General features: G+C 44.8%; 1 protein-coding gene across 1 annotated transcript in view; it reads right to left on the reverse strand.

The window, feature by feature from the left end:
- LRRC1 (leucine rich repeat containing 1) overlaps positions 1-14,999 on the reverse strand; it is a 125,488-nt gene that overhangs the window by 6,344 nt on the left and 104,145 nt on the right. The window contains exons 10-11 of the mRNA XM_065885599.1: positions 13,557-13,640; positions 4,297-4,412 (exon numbers count right to left, since the gene is read on the reverse strand). Coding sequence (XP_065741671.1) covers positions 4,297-4,412; positions 13,557-13,640 — 200 coding nt within the window. The remainder of the gene's footprint in view (positions 1-4,296; positions 4,413-13,556; positions 13,641-14,999) is intronic.

Raw genomic sequence — 14,999 nt, forward strand, 5'->3', positions numbered from 1 at the left:
TGTCACAGAGGAAAAAAGCCCTGCTCCCTGCCCAGTCTGCAAACAGAGACTCTGCGGGCTGGGCCGACCCTGTCGCTGACTCACTGCGGCCTTGGGGAGAAAGACACACACTCCTCTGTTTCTCTTGGGTGAGCATCCCAGATACAAGCCAGAAAACAGATTTTTTTAAAAAATCTGCTTTCCAGGGGAGTTAGTAATACATTTTTGGTTTATTCTGGTACCTTCTGTTCACTACAGGATCAACACAAGAAGCCGCAGCCCCATTTGTACACACCTCTGTGCTACATTTAGGACCACAGAAATAAAAAGCCCGTGGTTACTACTTACATCAACAGTACAAGGAATAAAGCAAATGAACAACCAAACCGTGAGCTTCTCGTTTCCAGATACATCGGCGACCAGCCCACTGAAGTGACCTTCCCCATCTCTGGCTACGATAGCAGTTGCTTTATCAAATTTATTTAGCACCTAAACATGGCCTACTGATTAATGTAATACTAACTAGACCTATGGCTGAATGCTTCTTACAACTGAATATTTCATCTGTTTGTTACCTCCTAGTAGAATTGTTAGTTTTAAGCAACGTTTTCAAAAATGTTTAAAGAGATACACAGAGAGAACATAATCAGTGAAAAAATGTAAACAATCCCCAAATATCTAAAGTGTAAACAATCCCAAAATATCTAAAGTGAAAGCCCCCTGTAACCTCAAGTTTCCAGCCCTCCTCTAGGGGAACCACTTAATATTTTGGTGTTCTCTATAGGCAAGACTTCTTAAAAACAAAAACAAAAATGAGAGCACCAGGCACTATCCACACTTGCTCTTTGCCCTGGGCATCGTGGGTCACAACGCAGAGAAACAGATCATTCTCTAGCTGCTCAGTATTCCACAGTCTGGCTACACTGTGGTGTTTTGTCTTTTAATATTTTTTCCAGCTTTATTGAGATCTAATTGACATATACCACTGTGTAAATCTGAGGTGGACAATGTGGTGATTTGATATATAACGTTGGTGTTCAGTGTCTGAGGATGCAGGACCTGCGGATGCGGAGGGCCAACTCTGCTGCGGCATCTTATATAAGGGGCTGGGGCGTCTGCCCATGTTGGTACCCTCGGGGGTGCTGGAATCAATCCCCCCAGGGTTACAGAGGGATGACTGTTTCGGGAAATGATTACCTCAGTAGGCTTAGTATCTCCATCTCCTCACATAATCACCACAGTGTGTGTGTGTGTGTGTGTGTGTGTGTGTCTGTGTGTTGGAAACATTTAAGATCTACTCTCCTAGCACCTTTAGAGGATATAATACAGTGTTGTTAACTACAGTCATCATGCTATATGTTAGATCCCCAGAACTTATTCGTCTGCTAACCGGAAATTTGTACCCTTTAACTGGCATCTCCTAATTTCCCCCACCCCGCTGGCCCCTGGCAACCACCAGTCCACTCTCTGTTTCTATGAGTGCAGCTTGTTTAGACTTCCCATAAAAATGAGATCACACAGTATTTGTCTTTCTCTGTCTAACTTATTTCACTTAGCAAAATGCCCTCAAGCTCCATCCTTGTTGTCGTAAATGACAGGATTTAGGACTTTCTCATGGCTGAATAATATTCCATTTCATACATACGTATATATGTGTGTACACACTCACACTCTCTCTCTCTCTCACACACACACACACACACACACACACACACACACACATCTTTATTCATTCACCTGTTGGATGCTTAGGCTATTTCCATATCTCAGCTACTGTGAATAAAGCTGCAATGAACGTGAGAGTCCAGATACCGCTTGGATATCCTGTTTTCTTTTCCTTTGGGTATATACCCAGAAGCTGAACTGCTGGATCATATGGTGGTTCTATTTATAATTTCTTGAGGACACCCCATACTGTTTTCCATTGTGGATGCACCAACTTACGTTCCCGCCAACGCTGCACAAGCGTTCCCTTTTTGCTGTGTCATCATCAACACGTGTTACCCCTTGTCTTTTTGATAAAAAGCCATCCTAATAGGTATAAGGTGATACCTTCTAGGCTTTTTAATTTATTTTTTGGATCATGAAATTCAAAGTTACAAACGATTTCTCCGTCGACAGCCATGGTTTGCAGTATTTGGTACTAGTAATATTGCGAGGAAGATGCTCCAATACCCGATTTTGTGTACTTGGTGGATAGTCATATGGGAAAGAACCTAAGAGTTAAGGACATCTGTATTCTGGGCCCAGAGGTGGTTGCTGATACAAGGCACCTCCTCTATTACTGTACCAGAAGGCTTGGTGCTTTAGTCTCCAAGCGGCATTTTAGCGTTATCCTTGCTATAATTTTCCTATCAAACGTGTCAAAAAAAAATTTCTGGGAACCGACATGCAGCCTCCCTGTGCCGTTTGCTACTTTTATATGCTTGGGGGGAGAGGCAGAAACTTCTGTTGTATTTGGTAGGACTTCCCATGATGTGACATTTCTGCAAGCTGAAAAGCTAACATGGTAGCCTCTTTTCACCTGGAGGGTATAAGTTTCTCTACTGATACTTTAAATAAGTAGTAATTAAATAGTTTAATAAGCTTAAAATCTGGTTATGCATCTATATATACAATGGACTAAAGGACACACCTAACTGACTCGGATGACAGCTATGGCACTTGACTTTTTAATTGCTGTTTGTCCACCCTGGCCCAGGCATAATAAATATCGAACTTTCCCTTCTCCTGAGAACTTGAGAATGGGGTCTTCACTCGTGTGAAAAACAGTTTTTAGAGGTCAGAGCCATCTTTCTGCTCAAGAATTAGTGATGCAAATCCGTGCTCCCCGAAGTGGCAAGAACTGGGGCGGGTCTGGAATCACTGGGCTTCTACTGCTATAGGGAGAAGTTAAGAGGGAAGGGCCCTTCTCAAGCTGCATGCCTCCTGTTGGGCTTAATCCAAGCAGAAATTCAACATCTAGCTCAAATTAATTCTGAGTTTCCAGTCACCAGTGAATGGCCTTAAGAATCTATCAAGATGTCCTGAAAGCATCAACTTTAAAACGGTGAGGGTTTCCTGAGGCCACAGCTCATCACCAGGTTCCCCAGTGTCCTGCTGTTTGTTTAGCACTGCTGTCCACGATCCATTAGCAGGAGTGAAAAATGGTGGCTCGTGCCTAACCTGTGAGCAGCGAATCACGTAGGCCACAATCCCCCAGACACTCTTTGGATCGCTGGCCTTTACCATTTTGAAGCATTGATCGTCTTCCCCTGGTCCAGCACGTTCTCTCCCATCTAACTATATAACACCCGAAAGCATTTTTTAAATTCCTTTTGGCAACATAGCCTGTGATATCAGGCCCTTTGCAGTGGCCTGCCAGCCATTCTGCAAAATGAACATTTTTAACGTTTCCATTCAGTTGACAGATATTCACCAGGCATCTACTGAAGGGACAAATCACAATGACACACAAACCATCACATCTAACTTTAGGTAACTTTAATTTCAGGAGGGTCGCATGCGGGTAAACAAGCAATTATCATCAGGGTAATTCAGAAATGCAGACCCAGAGAGGAGGCTTCCTGGAGAAAAGAGGAACATGAGTGCCAAAGGATAAAAGCGGGGAAACAGAGAAGGTGTCAGAGGTGGAAAGAAGAGCCTGGGTAGGAGGGCTCAGGGGAAGGAAAGTGCGGTGACATCCGCAGTGATGAAATTGGTTCAGAATGGCTGAAATGACTCTAGTCCACATTCCAGAGTCTGGCAAGCAGCCCGCAGGCCTCTGACCCAGAACTCGAGAGATGGCGCTGCTGAGACCTTGGGGACACCGACTGGTGGCTCGTCAGGTTTTTCAGACTATGAAACACCTGGCAATTCTGACATTAGCTGTGGATCTTCTCACCAGCAAAGTGTCCCTGAATACAGTTTTGTTCACAATGTCAGGGGGTTCAGAGTCACGGGCAAGACACATCAAGACCCCTGGCTAACATCTAGCTCAGACTCATGGGAGCTCTTGTTTCAGATGAGGAAACCAAGGTCCACAATGACATACGGAAGCCAGTTATAAAAGCCAAGACCTAGGTCTCCCTCCCCCTTCCATCGCGGTACCGTCATCTGGAAAGCATGTGTCCGGCCGTGCCCACCGTAACCTTAAAGGACTCCACGCTCTGGCTGCCCTTGACCTCGTCCACTCCATCGGGCTCCATCACTCCAGCTCCCAGACTGGGAGCTTCCAGGCCTGGCTAATGTGACCAATCAGTATATATTTTACAAGGTGGAGCGAAGGCAAGACAGCCAGGGCTGGGATGGATGACCGTTTGCTTGTCTCAGGCTTACCTGTTCCCTGCCACGTCCAGGACGTGCAGCTCGGCGGCCCGTGACACCTCCGCAGGGATCCGAGTCAGCCTGTTGTCGCGCACGCAGAACACGGTGAGGCTGCTGCAGCCGCCGATCTGTGATGGGAAAGAAAACGTGACTGTTTTCCAGGTTTTTCTGGGAGATGGGGGTGGGACTGGAGGGTCTCGTTCATCAAATGGCATGAAAAGGATGCACAAAATAACATCACACGATTTTAAGTCTCACTGATGACCAGCTATGATTGATTTATATCATATAAAACACTGAGTCGTCCAGTAAGCTTAAAAATCTCTGCAAAACATTAAACACGTATGTTCTAAATTAAGTCAAGAAAATAAACAAGACAGTTCAAAAACTGCATTCTGAACAGAAAGTCATTTTCTACTGCTACCTAATGCAACTGCATCTTTTAAATATGTTAACCAGACAACACAGGTCCAGACATATAGTATTTGGTAATACGGGAGTTTAAGAATTCTAGGTTGGAAAAAAATATGAAAAAGGATATATATATATCTGAATCACTTCGCTGCACTCCAGAAACTAACACAACATTGTAAATCAACTATACTTTAATAAAAAATTAAATTAAAAAAAAAGAATTCTAGGTTTCAAAAGTCAGGCCAAAGGTGATACACACACACGCACACACACACCCCCCTTTGAAGACCTGCCCATTATGTTAACTTCAGTGTTCCAGTTTCTTTAAAAAGAAAAGAAAACGAGGAACATCTGGGAGATGATACATTGATTTCTACCATACATCTTTTAATAGCCTTTGGTCATTCACAACTTAATTTGATAAATTCAGTGCCCTTTGACAAATGCAAAATGAACCATCTTTTAGCAAAAAGTGAATTTGGTCGGCTATGACCTACTGCTGAAAGCACACGTCAATATCTGCGTCCACACCAAATTTGATTCCCTTTTTATTTTAAGTAACCGATTCAAAGGTAACTGAGCTTAGTAAGAGTCTAGTCTTCGCAAAAGAATTCAAGGACTCTCTTGAATAAGCTGTCTGTGGTTTCTACAGTCAGGAAAGCTGAACGAAGGAGTTGCAAAACCAGCTGGGTCCCAGACACAACATCCCGCAGGCCCGCGTCCACGCTACACTCTCCACACATGCGCTGTTCTGACTCAGGGCGGCTGGGGAAAAGGGCTGATGAAGGGACCTATTGATTCTGATACATGGAAAAATACCCCAGAGCCTCCACCAGAGGAGGAGCAAGACACCCAGCTCTCCGTCAGTATCTGAATATACCTTCTGCCCTTTTCTATTTATTTCTGTGTTAAATGTACGTGTGTATCTTAAAAAGCGGAATGCACATTTATGAAACTGCTACATAATTACCTTTGTGCACAATCTTTTTATGTCTCCCCTTAGGAGTTATATATAAGGATTTTGAAATAATATATTTAACCACAGCATGTAACCGTAATGAATGTAAAAGAAAACTAAACACACAAGAAAACACAGACCAACATTCCTCTCTGGTCACCTGGAAACACCCAGAGACGTACCGTTCCCCTCGTTTCTCAGTATTCACATTTCCCATCCCAGAAAAACTGGTTTGCTCACTGTCCTCTAAAAGACATCTTGTATTTTTGGTCACACTGTTTCTTATAGATACACCCTTCTTCTTTCTGTCTTTTTTAAATCTTACCATCACCCCCAATTAGCTAAACATCCTCTACCCCGAAAAGCCTTCCCAGAACCCCTGGTCCAAGTCAATCCGTTTCCTTTCTAACTATGGTCCATACAAACCCTCTGACAGATCGTTTGATGGGGTTGTTTAATTTGCACGCTTACATGTCATCAGGGTGTTTGGCATCCTCTCTGCCCAAAGGTGAAGCCCAGCTACCTACCAGCATTCCTCATGAAGGTATGTCTACACACTTGTATTTGTTTACTTACTACTGAAAGGCTGCTACTTAAAGTTGTCATCTGCTTCTATGTGTAACAATGGAGACCGCAAAACTCTTTTCCCTGATAAGAACTACTAGGGCGGCCTCTCACGTTTTGTAAATATCATGTCCTAAAAGAGGCACATCTTCTGTGGGGCCTGGCATTCTTCCCTCCCTTGAGGAAGGGGCTCAGTCTAACCCAGGTGCCCAGGCACCTCCCAGAAGGAAAGGAATCAAAACCCTGGACACCCTGGATCGTGTAAGGACGGACGCGATTAGATTCGCTCTGATGAATTTAGGTGACCCATGCGGAGGTCCCCGTGGGGACCGGCCCCGATCCATGTGGTCGGGGATCCGCACCGGGTCTGCGAGCCAGGAAGGGGCGCCTACTGGGTCAGCACGTGGCTGAGGCCGGTCACGCCTCATGCCGGCCTGGCTTTGAGGAGACAGGGCTTATCTGGACTCCGGGGAGGCAAAGCAGGTATCGGTTATTTACACAGAGCCGAGGCTGCATCGTGACTTGGGGCTTCGCTTTGTCAGGAAGCCGCCCACTGCCCCCGCCACCGGTGGGGTCTTTGTTTGGGGGGCCTACTGTTGCATACACCATGTGAACATTTTCAGTTTGTACCGTGTGCCTATACCATCTACTCCTAAACATTAATTAACTAATGAAAGTGGGTCAGAGAGGTCTGTGAAAGTCGCCCGTGCAATAAAAGTTCCGGACAAGTTCACGCCGCTTACGTACTTTGGGGGAAAGAACGGGAACTCCCGGTGGAGGGTGTGCACTGCCTACGTGCTTACAGCCTGTGATTTATTTTTTTCTCTTTCCTTCCCCGCTCTACTCTCACACCATTTGAGAGGTCAAGAGGAGGAAGGCAGTGTATCCAAGAGCCTCAGGCGCTCTGGGTGGACAAGGCAGGTGAGTGGCCTCTGAGCGCCACCGGCCATGTTTTCAGGAAACGATGAGGACAGAGAGTCCATCTGGGCTGAATGTGTGAGGGCTGCCTAACAGGGCAAAAAGCACAGGACACGCTCACACCAAGCCAGCTGGGAGGGCATGGCGCGAAGCTTTGGCTTTTGGAAAAGATGATAGAGCAGTCAAAGCCATGATTCAAAAGACAGAGTTCTTCACAGACGTCAGAGGGGGATGCGGGGTGACGTAGAGGGGGGGGCTCTGGGATCTCACAGACCAGGGGTGGAACTTAGGCTCCGTCCTAGGTCCTGTGGATTTGGATATGTTACTTTAGCAAAAGTAACAATAAGCATTAGATTGAACGAAACCACCTATGACAGCCCCTATCCTAGGACCTGACCTACTGCTGCTGCCAAATACACGTAGCTGTTGTTTTTCCAAGAAGTGAAAGTCCCAGGTCCCAGTGACAGGCTGTCCACACCTGAGCCCCTGCCATGTTGCTGGAACTGTGCTGAGGCTGCCCACCTCTGCCCTGGATGCCCCAGAACCTCCTAAAATACTGTCTCCCTGACGGTGCATCACAGTGACATTTTGTGTTCATAGGAGTGAAGAACTGGCCTGAGCTCACTATTGCATTCTGCATCATTCGCATGGATTTGTGCTTTCTCTTTTGGGTTCAGGAGGCAGGGTTTACAGGCTCCTTAGGGGTCAACAGGATAAAATGTCTCCATCACTTAGAAATTCTGGGAAGCAGAGTCACTGTTTAAATAACTTATTACCAGTTACGTAGGAAGCTGATATTTTCAAACTCCCTTTAACCACAAAATAGCACACAAGGATAGCAGCACCAGAGAAAAGAATACGAGGGCTTGGACTTGGATTCTCTGAGAATTACAGAACGTAGCTAAGGATCCTTGTTGAGCTGTTCTGTGTTCTCCTAATTCAAGACAATACTGTCCTTAACTCTTTGGCACTGATCTGATCCATCTCAAGGATACGGGACCTGCAGATCACTGAGCAAACCTTCAGTAAGGTCAACTTTCCCTGAGTAGTAACAGCCTGCAGGTGACAGCTTAAAGGAGATAATCAGATTGTGTGACTCAAAGAGAAAGCCTGTATTGGTCACCTTTGCCTATAGCCTGCCTTGTGAATACCTGCCCCGAGTGGAAAGGAACTTTCATTTTCCTTCGGCATCTTCCTTTCAATATTATTTGTAACAGAACTGAACCCACATTTCACTGGCAAGAGGGAAAATGTACAATAAGCAAAATCTGGTCAAAATCCTATTTGAACAGAAATAACATGAGGTATAATTTTAGAAACCAAAGACTATTTTTTGCCTTTCCCATGATCATCTGTGGCATATTATTCAAATGTTCCCTGCTCCAGAAATATTTTGGAAAGCATGTGGTTTTGGGACTCCCTGAATTGTTGGGCCACTGACATCAAAATATCCACTAACAGCGACAGCATTCTTCTAATTATAAGAAAGTAACTTAGTTGACTGGAAAATAAAAACCACATATACACACGCACGAAAGCACAATGAGAAAATAACTCAAACCAAATCCTGCCACGAAGGGATAATCAGTCTTAACATTTTGAGGTTCAAATGCCATGCATTTGTGATTATAACTATGCACTTCAACAGAATTAGAACCAGCCCTATGATCTTTAGCACCTTTGTTTGCATACAGAATCAAGAATGTCTTCCCAGGTCATTTTGCTTCCAATAGAATTTTTACTGACCACATAGTTATTTCCTTCTACATATGTATCACAGAATACTTAGCAGATCACCACTGTAGACACTGCTAATTAGTTCTACCATTTCTTTGCTGTGTGATCCTGGGCAAGTTACTTAACCTCTCTGAGTCTTAGTTTAGAAATCAACATCTGTTGGATGCTGATGATGATTTACCTATATCTCATTGAATTGTTGTGAAAATCAGACAAGAGTTAGCCTGAAGGCACTTGGCACAGGGCCTGGCACATGTCAGCTGCCTCCGGACATGTTTGGCATGGTGCCTGGAACACGCTAGACGCTCCTGCATACACTGGGAGAAATAATCTCATGCATGATTCTCAGTGTACATCCATAATTGTTCTCCTAGGATAAATTCCTAGAAGTGGAATTACAGAATCAAAGGGTATGCCTATTTTTCAAATTTTTAATACTACTACCAAATTCCCTTCCAGAGAAGCCGTAATAATTTATATTTCCATGATAACAGGCACTTTCCTGTACTCTAACCAACATTTGGTATATTATTATATTTTTTAAATCTTGAAAATCTGATAGGTGAAAATGCTTCAATTAACATTTTGTGAATAATGATTTCACATTAAAAGTCATTTCTATTTTTTTCTCCTGTGAATCACTGGTTTTTGTGGGGGGGGTTCTTTGCTTTTCTTTCTGTCCACTTTTCTAGAGTGGATACATCTCTTTTCTCAATGATGTGAAAGAATTTCTAACAGAGTAAGGAAAGACAGCCTTCACGTGTGATGCTGTAAACATCACCCTTCCCCCAGCCTGTCTTCATTTTCTTGAAGGTCACAAGTCTCATTTTCACGTAGACAAATCCATCAACTGTTTCTTTTATGAGTTATTTCCTCTTTCAAGTTTAGGAATGCCTTCTCTATCCTGAAACCCAACGGTCAGCTTTTTTTTTTTTTTTTTAATTCTAGCATTTTTAGGTTTGGTCGTATCTCTTTTATTTATCAATAATTCACTTTAGAACATCATGGGAACTTACTCTAGAAGAATTTTAAATTGTACTAATAAGAAGGCAGAAAGCTGTCTACAAAATGAATACTCTATCACCATGGACATTTCTGAATAGCACAATATCTGTGGGTGATTCGTGTTTACAGATTGCCTGCTAAAGGAAAGCTTTGACGAATGATCTGCAAATCCTCCCTTGTCTCACCTGACTGGTGAGACAGGTATGATGTAGGTAGAGTCACTTCCATTTTGACCTAATGGAGACAAGAGACTAAGCCCTAAACTTGGATATATACTCCATTTCTTCCAGCCAGAAACTCTCTGTGGTCTAGGTCATTTAACGATAAGACGTGGCTGGAAATACTATAAAGTTTGTGTCTATCTTCATACCCATGATCACACATACACCGACGTCCTGTCTATCCACGAAGACAGGATTCTTCCCCTTAATTCTTCCCTCCACCAAAAACAGGGTTTTTTAGGGAACTTCCTTATCACAGAAACATACACACTTGAGCACCGGGATGAGAAATAAAAGACGCAAGTAAGTGGATTGAAAAATCAGAAGCATGCCACATGTAGCAAATAAAGCGAATCTAGCCTGTCCCTCAGAGACAGAATCGTGCCAGCAAAGGAGAATTTGGTGAAGGCAGATGAGCCCCCAAGGTATGCCTTTCAGAATTTCTGCATAACTTAAGATGTAATTCACAGAAAAGCATTCTTTTGAGAGAGAGTAATCGGAACAAATCTGACAAACACATAGCAAAACCAGGTTCCAGGCCATGCAGTCATTTAAAGAAACAAACAAAAAAAAAAAACTGAGTTTCGAGGAAAATGTCCAATGTTTTACAATGAAGAGCACACAAAGCTGTCAGCCGATCTGAATCTTCATGCATTTGAGAAGCAGAATGGAAGTCAGAGATGCAACTGTGGTCTGAACAATACTTACAAGATTGCAAGTTTACCTGACTTTTCTAAATTTCCAAGCAGCTAACAATCAAGAAAACAAGAGACATTCATTGATTTGCAAATGTTTACTACACATAACACCACACAACACAAACAGAATCTATTATTGTGACCCACACAGTGCAAACATTTTCCCCTCAACCATTTGGGGAAAAAATGCAAATAAATGCTGCTATAGACGAAGGAACTGTGCTGTAAAACTGACAAAATGTGATACTATCAAATGGGGGGGAAAAAAAGACAAAAAAGAGGAAGAACTACACAGCACACCAGACCAAAGGCCATTAATACAACTATGGATTTGGGGCATATAAATGGAATTGGTCAGCATTTCAGTTTAGATGTGTCATGCGTGAGACTTAATTGTTCAAGAGGAAGTAATCACGTTTGGAAAGAAAAGAATCCAATCAGGAGAGCGCAGGATTTGATGGGATGGTATCAAGCTTGGAGGCAGAGTGTATGCACACACGTGGCATTCCCCCTGCACACACACTCACACTCACAGACCAACAAACAAGACCCCGTTCAAGGTGAGGGGCCCATCGATGATTTGGCAGCTCAGCCTGAGGGTCAGAGGCCAGCAATGCCCGTTTCTGCAGGGTCACCAAGCTGGGACCCACAGCAGAACTGGGACACGTCCTAGCCTGGGAGCTCAGAGTATGTGAGTCGGAGTGAAATGGGCTAGAAAAGAGCCAGTCCCTAGGGTCCTAAACAGCTCTGCTTTCTCGGGCAGCTGAAGGAAAAGGCACAAACTTCATTCCTTGATGAAACGCCAAATGCCAGGGAAGCGATCATATCAATAATTTCATTCTCTCAGAGTGCCAACAGGGCTGATGCTAATATGATGGGGACAGTTTACAAGAAGAAACTCCTCACATTCTTGCCTAAAATGTGTTCCTTTGAAAGAGCAGATCCAAAGAGAGGGATGGGGACATGGCAGGTGGGTGGTGACCTTGCTGGGGATTAACATCATACTCAGAAGCCCTCTCTTTGGCATTTACTGAAACTATTCCTCAAATGTATCAATTTTCTAAAGTGTCCAAACTAAAGATGATTTGACCTTCCTTTACCCAATCAAGGTCCTGCCTTACGTCAGGGTCACAGCAATGAAAAGGTAGGTTCAATCTGCTTTTATGGGCTTGGCCATCTGGGGACACGTCTGGAACCCATTCTCCCAACTCCCAGCTGTGTGAGCCCCGGTGGGGAAAGCTTCTCACCAGCCTCAGTTTCCTCATCTGTAAAGTGAGGAAATCCTCATGGCCTCAAAAAGCTGCTGTGACGATTCAAGGAACATACACAACAGCACCTAGCGTAGTGCAGGACATTGAGAAAGGAAGTCATGAGTCTTTTCTACTTCTCTCTGCATGTGTTTATGCGTCCGATCTACACCCACCCACACGTGTTCTCCAGCAAGAGTACAATTAAATGCTCAGAACACCAGCTCTGTGTTTCGGTTTATTGCTTTGAGACTGGAACCAAAAAACATTTTGATGAGCAGACTCTCTGGTGTCCCAGTTTAGCTGAGATGAAGAATTAGGTCTTTCTGCTGGGAACAGAACGTAGTCACGTTTGTAACAAACATCCTTATGCTTCCACTCAGGAAGGCTGGCCGTTCTCACCCAGGGACAAGCCTGGGCTGCCGAGAGTAGAACACCTAGATGGGGAAGGGAAAGAAGAGACCAAGCCAAGTCGGACACCCAGAGAAGCGGCCCTGGGAGCCATAAGAACCCCTCGAGCTCTGGCTGGTTGGAGGGCAGCTTTGAAACTATTCCAAAACAGATGTTAGAAAGGGTCAAACAGACAAATAAGGAGGAAATGGTGCCTGGCCAGTGGTCATCACATCAGAGGACACAGCACCTTTTCATATGAGGGCTTGGCCAGGGCGAAGGGCTCACCAACAGCTCACTTGATGGGCGGAGGCAGGGTGTGGGGAGAGTGGAGAAATGGCATCTGAAACTTTATTTTAGGCTCTATTGCTAATAAAAAATCAAGCTCAGTACGACCCATCTCCAATCAGGTTCTCCTGGTTCCAAATAGAAAGTGAGTCTTCCTTTTAGACAATGGCCCAGATGCCTCCCTGTGTGATCTGCCTCAGGTTTCCTCCCCATTCTCAGTATCGGCACCTCCTCTGCCAGAACTGAAATGCCACTAGGCTGCACAGCTATGCCTGCAAACGATGGTGACTGTCTCTTTTCTCCTGCTTGGAGCACTGACCAAAAATCCTAAGAACCTGGCCAGACCTTCCCGGGCATCCTTCTCTACTTAGAGGGCTCACTCCCTCTCTCCCGGACGCAAGCCTCTGCCCAGGAAGACGCTCCATCAAGATCCATTTTTATGACTCCAACGGTTATGGGGCAGTTTAACTCCTCATTAAACCCAGTCAAACCCAAAGTCATCCCCTTCCTCTGCCCAACTCCCAGATCACCCCTTCCTGTCCGTGGTGTCACTGTTCTCCCAGGTCAGCCCCAAAATGTCGTTCTCTCTGTCCCCCAACGAATTCACCTTTCCCAACTCTGCTCACAACCATCTGGACCCACCTACTCTCCTTAGTGTTACTGATGGTCATTCTTTCATACAATTCCTCCAACCATCCCTGAATCCACAGATGAGAGTTTACACCTTTAAAAAGCATCACATAAGTCTTTTAAAGTAGTTGACATCTTTGACCCCTTATGTGTTATTATTTCTTTATAATTATCATTATATTATTTTCTTAAAAGCACGTACCTCTTTTGGTAAAGACACTAATTTATTTCTGTCTGCATTCAAGTTGCTCAACTTCTTAAGTTTTCCAATGCTCTTAGGTAAAGTCTGTTAAAGTAACATTTTTGTTATTAACTTACTGCATACTTTTCACACAGCTCAGAGTAAAACAGATCTTTTCAAGAACTGAGAGAATCTAATCTCATCCAGTAAGAGAAGTGACGGTTCTTCCTGAATATCAGGTGTTTGTAGCACTCATTTGGGGGACGTGGCATCTAATATTTTGTATTTTTATAGAAATGAGAGTATGTTTCAATGAAATGAGGTCAAAGGCACAGGCCTGGGAACAGAGAAACACCAAGTAAAAGAGGTAATGAAGGCTCTTTAAGTCAACGAAGTGAAATCTGCAACCTCGAGATTCATCCCTTCCCCGCCTGCACCTCTGAGGACTCCAAGAGATGGTGGCTTAGATGCCTGTGGAGGCCAGAGAGCTCAGCAGGCAGTGAGAACCCGAGCGGGGGGCGGCCATGAGGCTGGGGGAAGGAGGGGGGCCACCCGGGCTGGTGTGGGAGCCCATGGGGATGGGGGGGTCTTTGACCCTGATGGAATCAGGGATGAATATTATTTTTCTGACTGTTATGACTACCATCTGTAATTCCTTTTTTCTTTTTTTTTTTTTTTGACGTGGACCATTTTTAAAGTCTTTATTGAATTTGTTACAATATTGCTTCTGTTCTATGTTTCGGTCTTTTGGCCGTGAGGCATGTGGGATCCCAGCTCCCCGACCAGGGATGGAACCCACACCCCCTGCATTGGGAGGCGAAGTCTTAACCACTGGATCGCCAGGGAAGTCTCTACCATCTGTAATTCTAAACCCAGAAACAAGGAAGGAGAGCCTAGTCCCTCCCACCCAACCTGCCCGAGGAGGCCGCTGTCCTGTCTGAGGGGAGATGCTCCCGGCACACCCCGCACTACCAACTCTACACCCTTCACTCACTCTCGCTGTCTTCTTCGGATCTTTTCACCTAAAAAGCATTACTTACTCTGTTTATAAAGAGAGGAGAAAAGGGAAGAAAAGAGGAAAAAGGAAAGTAGAGTAAAAACTAAAGTGACAAAATGTAGAGAAAAGAGAACGGCAGGAAAATAAACTAAAGAAAACAGCGGCTACAGGACAACGACAAGAGGAGAAAGGGGAACAGATGGGGTGGGAGGTGAAGGACGATGGACGGAGAGGAAGCAGCAAGAGGCGAGAAGCAGCTGAGGTTTGCCGTCGCCCTGGGACCCCGCCCCAGCAGGTGCTGCCCCGGGAAGATGCGGAGGCCTCTCTCTGGTCCAAGCCCGGGGAACCTGAACTGCCTCACCCAGCTTCTCAGATGGGGCGAGATCAAGGTCAAAGCCGTGCTCTGGCTCCTCCAAAAGAGCATCCCCCCACCCCCAGTGCTCCCAAGGCTTCCCGAGACAACCACC

The sequence above is a fragment of the Phocoena phocoena genome, chromosome 10 (assembly GCF_963924675.1).
Source record: "Phocoena phocoena chromosome 10, mPhoPho1.1, whole genome shotgun sequence".
Classification (NCBI taxonomy): domain Eukaryota; kingdom Metazoa; phylum Chordata; class Mammalia; order Artiodactyla; family Phocoenidae; genus Phocoena; species Phocoena phocoena.